This window comes from Trachymyrmex septentrionalis, unplaced genomic scaffold (genome assembly GCF_001594115.1).
Source record: "Trachymyrmex septentrionalis isolate Tsep2-gDNA-1 unplaced genomic scaffold, Tsep1.0 scaffold17, whole genome shotgun sequence".
Lineage (NCBI taxonomy): Eukaryota > Metazoa > Arthropoda > Insecta > Hymenoptera > Formicidae > Trachymyrmex > Trachymyrmex septentrionalis.
In genome coordinates this window covers 174,693-182,728 of record NW_017304864.1, presented here as the reverse complement: position 1 = coordinate 182,728, position 8,036 = coordinate 174,693, and the positions used below count along the sequence as shown (strand labels likewise).

General features: G+C 30.0%; 3 protein-coding genes across 5 annotated transcripts in view; 1 reads left to right on the top strand and 2 right to left on the bottom strand.

The window, feature by feature from the left end:
- LOC108746412 (bromodomain adjacent to zinc finger domain protein 1A) overlaps positions 1-2,853 on the top strand; it is an 11,940-nt gene extending 9,087 nt beyond the window's left edge. The window contains exons 12-13 of one of the 2 annotated variants that reach the window (XM_018483170.1): positions 869-1,217; positions 1,798-2,853. In XM_018483170.1, coding sequence (XP_018338672.1) covers positions 869-1,217; positions 1,798-1,993 — 545 coding nt within the window. In that variant the 3' untranslated portion in view covers positions 1,994-2,853. Of the gene's footprint in view, positions 1-867; positions 1,218-1,797 lie in introns of both variants that reach the window. The other variant, XM_018483169.1, reaches the window with a different exon arrangement.
- Positions 2,854-3,021: 168 nt separating this feature from the next.
- On the bottom strand, positions 3,022-4,062 carry LOC108746398. Its single transcript, XM_018483138.1, has 3 exons — positions 3,894-4,062; positions 3,288-3,459; positions 3,022-3,221 (listed from the first exon to the last, which is right to left on the bottom strand). Exons 2-3 carry the CDS (start codon positions 3,448-3,450, stop codon positions 3,142-3,144), a joined length of 243 nt encoding a protein of 80 aa, XP_018338640.1. The 5' UTR covers positions 3,451-3,459; positions 3,894-4,062; the 3' UTR covers positions 3,022-3,141.
- Positions 4,063-5,104: 1,042 nt separating this feature from the next.
- LOC108746378 (signal recognition particle receptor subunit alpha homolog) overlaps positions 5,105-8,036 on the bottom strand; it is a 5,249-nt gene continuing 2,317 nt past the window's right edge. The window contains exons 5-8 of one of the 2 annotated variants that reach the window (XM_018483110.1): positions 7,874-8,012; positions 6,938-7,470; positions 6,295-6,709; positions 5,105-5,467 (exon numbers count right to left, since the gene is read on the bottom strand). In XM_018483110.1, the coding sequence (XP_018338612.1) occupies positions 5,342-5,467; positions 6,295-6,709; positions 6,938-7,470; positions 7,874-8,012 (1,213 nt within the window). In that variant the 3' untranslated portion in view covers positions 5,105-5,341. The remainder of the gene's footprint in view (positions 5,468-6,294; positions 6,710-6,937; positions 7,471-7,873; positions 8,013-8,036) is intronic. The other variant, XM_018483111.1, reaches the window with a different exon arrangement.

The window sequence follows — 8,036 nt, the reverse complement described above, 5'->3', positions numbered from 1 at the left end:
CATTTTTTCTTTTTTGAAAAGCACCGCATTAAAAAAGACCAATTATTCATCATTAACATAATGAACAGTTTATAATTTTTATTTTGAGATTACATATGAATCTATATATAACCAGTAGTAAATAATGAATTTACTATAAATTATTTACTATTATAAATCTTTTTCCGACATTTTATTTTTAATTATTTTTTTAATGTTTACATCAGATTATATATTGCTACTTATGGTTTCGAAATTATTTCTCTTTCGTTAATATATCTGAAAAATTAAATAATATAATATTCCTTGAAGCCTGATACTACTATTTTTGGATTTATTAAAAATAAATTTGATAAATATATAAATATATATATTCTCTCTTTTCTAGATTTATATTAATATAAATTTGGACTAATTTTACAATGTCGATTTTTATCGATAAAATGTATAAGTCTTATATATACAGTTGGCATATAATATTTTCATATAAAATTGAATATTTTAATTTGAAATAACATATGGCACAATATATGCACACATGCACACATACATATAATTCTTGTTTTGACTTCTGAGTAAAATTTATGGACTTTGGAACTATCTCAAGTACAAACGGCGACTACGAGACCATAGATAAATTCTTAGGACTTATTAGGGGACAGATCCTAACATAGCATTACATAAATGCTTGATTTCTATCATGTAAATGCTTGATATATTGTATCATCTTAGTAATAAGATCGTAAGCTATTGCTAATCCATTATATATATCACATATCAAATATCATTGATAGAACTAGAATTTTAGTTTTTATCTTTCAAGTAATTAGTAAATAATTTTGAAATGACAAAAACGTGATATGCTAATATAAAAATTTTTAATGTACAGATAGCAGTACATCCGATGACACTGAACCGAGACAAACGCGGCGTGCAACTAAAAGAGCCGCCGAGATTGAACAAGGAGACAAGAATTCCATTAAGGGATCTATGAGTAGATTGCAAGAATTATTGGCTGAAATCTGGCATCACAGAGATTCATGGCCATTTTTATCACCTGTTAGAAAGGATGAGGTTCCAGACTATCACGATATCATCTCTAATCCGATGGACTTTGGAACTATCAAGTACAAACTCGGTAACGGCGACTACGAAACACTAGATAAATTCTTTAGTGATTGCCAGTTGGTTTTTGAAAACTGTGGATTGTACAACAAAGAACATAGTACTGTGTACAAGTAGGTATCAACGTTATCATTATTTATTTTACGCAAGTTCGGATGCCAGAGATCACAAATTCTAATTAGTATTACTTCATGTATTTCTACATTATTAACGGTAACATACACATTGAATATGATTAACATCGTATAATTATTAATAACAAAATAATAACAATAATAAATTGACATCTCTTTTATTTTTTATATTGTACATATACTAATTTTTGACTTGATATATGTATAAGTAAATTTTTAATAGAACTATTAGGTGTGATTCGGATTAGGTCTGTAGAATATTATAAATCTAACAAAATATAACAAATAACAAAAAATTAGGGTTTATAATTCGATAAAATAACTATCGTAATATAAAAAGTCTACGAATTATAGATAAATAGATTAACTTTGATCTTAATGGATGAATTCGATTTTTATATTTCATAAAATTTGCGAACGTGTTAATTTATCTGTAACTTTAGTACAAATAAATAGGGTTTTATTGTTGTTGATGTGTGTGTGTGTAAGTAATCTTTTGCCTCCGAACCAATTTGGAAATGCACATGTAAGAAACAAGGCTATGTCTTGTTAAAAATAGTTACGTATATAGTGCAGGGATGCGATTACGCAAGTACTTTGAGAAACGCTGCAAAGAATTAGGCTTGAATTTCGAGGATGGACTTTTCCAAGAAGAAACCAGAAAGATTAAGAGGCCGAGATTGAGCGGCGATGTCGAAGAAAACGATACGTCGGAAAGTGATGACGACGAAAGAGAAGTGCAGAAGAAAAGATAGAATAAAGAAGATTAAATATACATTATATTTCATTACGATGCATACTCGTGAAATTTAAATCTAGAGCCGCTCATATTTTATATATTTTGAACTCAGCATATATATATATATGGACTTGTATACCGATATTGAGCGGTTGAAAGATTCTGTATGTAGTTCAAGATACTTGTAAATTATATACTTTAATTCTTTCAACAAAGTAATATAAAATTACATCGACAAAAAAATTGACGGAATAGTACAATTATGATGAATTATGAGAATTTATTTTACGTATTTACGTGATGCAAATATACGAAAAAAATTGTTTTTTTCTACAGTCGATTTCTTCGAGGCTTATAATAAAGACGTACACACAGTATTATTTGCAGGAATATATATAGCTGCACATACATATACTTTTAGATGTATCACGCACTCAGAGCATTTCAAAATGATGACATACAGCTCATTAGTTTTCATTTGCTTCAATCAGTACAAGAATTGCACTATTTTCTTTATAGATGTAAACAGAAATAGACACATTCTCGCATCGATCAATTTTATTTATTATTTTAGTATTAATTATATAAAGCGGCAATTTATATATACTCATTGCCGTAATTATTAAGAATCGCGTAAATGTATACATGGTAAGTCACACTATAAATTTTGTTTTTCTCGAGATCATCTGTATGCGAGCTTCAATAATAGAACACAAGCATAGCTTTCAAAAAAAAAAGTTTCAGAAACGTCGTTTATAAAAATTTATGTTTGTAGATTCAGACAATAAAATTGGATACTTTTGTACTGAGTGTTCTGTGATTGTTATGTAATGAAGCATTATCATTAATATTCTGTAAATTCTTTTTTTTTACAATACTTATTTTTTGGATGTTTATTTTTAACAGTTTTCAATTTTTAGGATAGATGTGTACTGTGTCAAAATTTCTTGTATTATATAGTAATCACAAAAATATGTTCTTTTTAGTCTATGTATATTTTATATGATTATTTTAATAATTAAACTTTCAAATAGATTTTTTTCACAATTTCCTTATGTCTCCATTTATTTCACATATTACAGATTATTTGTTCTAATTAGAGAAATGACTAAGCTGTTTTTTTTCTTACACATGTTCATTTTTTACTCTAATTATATTTCTACTTCAGTGATGGCCATCTGGAGTACCGTAGAACATTTCACGATGGATTTTGTCCCATTTTGCAACATTCTCGGGAGAATATGCTGAAAATAAGAACGCAGTAAATGATATATATTCTAAATCAAATGCTCAGACAAGCTGTTACTTACATAATTTTTGAATTTTATAGAATATGGGCACACTAATGAATGTACTTAAGAGCAAATATTTATACAGCCAACTATGCTGTATGTAATATCTGTATGGAAACAGAGCAATCTTCGCGGTTAAGGTATATGGATATTTCATAGGTCGATATGTACCTTGCGACATGTTGGTTGTCTATAACAAACGAATTAAACATAGTTAACTTATTTACGTAAATGACAATAGTAATATGTTATAAAAGATTTGTGTGAAAAATCTCAGCACAATTGCAAGAGGACTAAGTGTTAAAGTATACCCAGTACACTATATAGGTATTAAAACACAGATTATTTTGCACAGATAACCTATAAAATTATGGAAAGGTTTCTTTTCGTTATAATTTTTCCAAATCAGGCATGAATAGAGAGTATACATGATTTATATCAATTAATGCGAATAAAATGAGTTTGAAATAATACTATTTATATTGATATACTGACTAATAATAATTCTGATCTTCGAAGAAAATGACTTAAAATATAAAAATTGTCACTAACAATTACATTAAGTATTACAAAAAGAAATGATTAGCGTACACTTCATGTTTAACACAATTTTAAATTACTTACTATTTCGGATTTATAATATGTAGCAAATTATGTGGAATTATGTAATATATCTAGAAGAGATTCCTAAAGATCTATTTTCCAAATCGCAAACGGATAACAGATATCTGATAAATGGGACAAATGGATATAATGGTACATTCACATAAATAACATAACAGCAGAGTATTCAACTGTCCACTCTAAAGTTACTAGATGTACGGGAACTACGGTCCATTTGATACTATGTAGCTTCAAGCATTTTTGATTGGCTAGTTAGTGAAATTCTTTCTTCCAACTGGTCAATAAAATGCTTCAAAACATTTATAGCATCAAGTGGATCGTACCCAAAAGTTAAGGACTGTTCAGAATCAAAGAATTGATGACTTCTGATAAACCGGCGGCACATGATGCTTGTTTTCCTGCTGGATTGCTAGCTGTAAAACAAGCATCGTGTGCTGCAGACTTTAGGAACAGAAAATAGGAATTTTAACCTATCAGAAAGCGTATATTGTGGAACACAGTTCCTGATAGGTTGAAATTCAGACCCAATTTTTCATTATCTGGTTGTTGTAGTTAAATTTAATCTGATGTTTTATTTATTACGTTTATACACCATCTTTTTCGGAAACTAGTCAATCACAGTCATTCTTTAAAAGAATAGTTGTGATTGGTTAATTTCTACGGATGTTACTAAACCTGCTGTATAAACAGTCTGTTGCGTTCAGTAGAATACAACAATTTTACAATCGTTTTATGATGTGTCTGTTGAGATAGGATCATTCTTCTAGATCTCAAAGTATAATCCAATCAGCGTGAAGAAAATTTCCAACAGCTGCAAAATAAAGCAATGACTGCTTTCAGCAGCTTTGCAACTGTTGTAAAATTCTTTGATATGATTGGTCTTGCCCTTAGTTCCTCATTGGATCTAAGTGTATAAACCAACCATATTCAACACTTTTATAACAGTTGCAGCAGCCAATCATATTAAAGAATTTTACAGCAGTTGCAAAACAACTTTTTCTACTAAACGCAACCATTCTAACAAGCGTATTGAAGTGAGGAAGCATGTTGGAGTATGCAACACGAAAAACTTTCAACAAACGTATTCTCATGGAATAAAAATTACTTCTAAACTGTGAAATATTCAACTTTATTTGAGAAATCCAATTATTCGCAATAATTTAACACATCGACTGAGAATGCAATTATTTTTCTCTTTTTCTTGTTTCTTATTTTCGTAACAACAGCATGATTCATCGTCCTTGATTCATCGTCTCGGTTTTCATATTTATTCAATAGATTAGAGTGTCCACTCTTAATTTTCCATTTTTAGACGTCATTTGACCAAACAATAAACTAAAGTTCTGAACATAATACAAAACTTCAATTGTATAATAAAGTTTAAATGAAATCTATATATTGCAGGTAGACTGCCTGCAATATAAAAGTTTATTATTGCTTATCATTTTTCATTTCATTAAAGCATGTACCACCGCTTTGGCATTCAATGATTTCAGGTCAGTGTAAGTTTGGCCAGTTCCAACAAAAACAATAGGTTGACCAGTGATGTATGTCATTGTAATAGCTGCGCCAACCTGCAAATAATATTCATGAGAATAATACATTTACAATAATATTCATGATTGTAAATGTTACACAATAATAAAAATATAATAGACATTATAGAGGAAAATATATTTATATACATATACAAGATGTTCCAGAATGACCACCAAATATTTCGTACGCAAGTAGACCGGACTAAACCAAGTTGAAAAGTCCTCTATCATTTTGCAATTTTTGCAATAGTTAACAAGATATTAATAACTAAAAATCGTCAAATATTCATCTTAATAATTTTTTACTCAAGTACTATCAATTTTACAGAAAAACATCAAGACAAAAATTGTTTAGTTTCTTTTTATAGAGCACTAAAAATTTTTTCAGAATTTTCTATCAACTTTTTAATACTGTATTTTCTTATTAGCAATTATTTTTACTAATACGAAAAAATATGGTACTAAAAAATTCTGAAAAAGTTCTCAGAATTCTACAAGAAAAAAATAATTTTTGTTTCTTGCTGTTTTTCTGTAAAGTTGATAATACTTGAGATAGTACAAAAAATTATTGAAAACCAATATTCGACGATTAATATCTTGTTAACTATTGCAAAATGGTAGAGGACTTTTCGACTCAGTGTAGTTCGCTCTACCTGAACACAAAATATTTGGCGGTTATTCTGGGACACCCTGTATATATGTATGTGGTTTATTATTATAAAATACAATAGTATATGTATGTGGATGGTATGTATTTTGTGCTTGATGGTAAATATTTTCTCAGGTATTGACATAAAGATTAAAAATTCTACAAAAAAAAATGTAATAAAAGTCATTTAAAATATATATAAAAAAAAACTTACTTTATCATCGATAGTATCAAATTTTGTCAACACGATACCGTCGATCATATGAGGATTGGCAGATTGACTGTAGTCAGCCAAAGCTTGATTGAATTTCACCAGCTGATCCACAGCCTCATTCCCGACGAGAGCTTCCCCCACAAATAATACCAAGTCCGGCTCATTAACTTTAATTAGCTTTGCGAGAGCTCGCATCAATGGTTCATTATCTTGCATTCTACCAGCAGTATCAACCAGGACAACATCAATTCTGGAATCTTTCGCAAAGCGTATCGCCTCCATGGCAATACCTGCGGCATCTTTACCATAACCTTTCTCATATAACTGCACCATCGACTGATTCCCGTGCTTTTCTGGTGGATGCAAAGCATTCAAATGACGCATGTGAGTTCTCAATTGTTCAACAGCTCCAGCTCTAAATCACAAAATTATTGTCATTGTAAGCTCTTATACATTAACTTTTATTAGAATTTATATTAAGAGAATTGAGGCGCTTATTGATAAATACCCTAAAAAAAATTATTTTAGAAGTAAGACGTTTAAAACAAAAATATATAATACAATGTGTACATAAAAAAAAATATATAAGAAAGATATTATGTTTCAAGAGGCATATATTTATGATGAAATAATATTCATTTACCTGAATGTATCGCATGCGGCTATTAACACGCGGAAATTGTTTTCTATTAACCAGAAACAGATTTTTGCCAGATTCGTCGACTTGCCGACCCCATTGACGCCACAAAAAGTTATCACATAAGGCCTGTTGCTGTTCTTAGCTTCTAAAGCGTCTCGTAGAATATCGATTCTCCTTTTGGGCGACAATATCTGTACTAAAGCGTCTGTTAAAGTGACTTTCACAGTGCTTGCCACACTATCAAAGGTGCCGAGTATCCTTCCTTCCAATTTAGTGCCGACAGAATCGCATAACTTCTGCGCGATGTCCGCAGCAACATTTTTAGTGATTAGATGATCCTTCAATTTCTCCAAAACTGGCAACATATCTTCTTGCTTTAGAGATTTGCTGCCGACTAGACTCTTGAACATAGAGAACATACTCGTTTTCTTTTGCACTTGCTGCTTAGATTGCTCTATCTCTTCCTGATCGGAACTATCCTCAGATTCGCTGTTCACCTCGAGATCGCGTATGCTACCTTTCATCTGTCCAACTAGCTACAGAAGATAATGAGAATATAAATAAGCAATATAAATAATAAAAGTATAAATCGCAATTTCTTCAACTAAAAGTCAATTTATTCAATGCATTCTTTTTCTTTTATATTTTCTTTGGTTGTTTTTTTCCAATTATATTCTTCAATCTATTATTGTAAGAATTAATTCATTATATATTCAGTTACATAAATTTTTTTGAATTTTTGCACACGCGCATACACATACACACACACATATACAAATTTCCAAAAAATAAAAAATAGAAAGACACAAAACGTGATTAATTATCAGTTAGAGATATCAAATTTAATAAGAGAAATTATAAGATTTTTTGTCAATAGAAATAGGAAGAAAATTCTTCAATAAACTTGATATTAAAAAAATGCAAAAGAAAAAATATTACAGCTGTATTGGCTGCCACATAGTCATCATTCTCCTCAGGTTTGTCTTTAGTTCGTTCTAGCGTAGCAAGATCCTTTGTTGTGCCGCCCAGTTCCCAAATGCGCGGTTTTTTCCCGGCTTTCTCAGGTTTAGGACTTTTCCTAATACAACATTTCTTATCATGT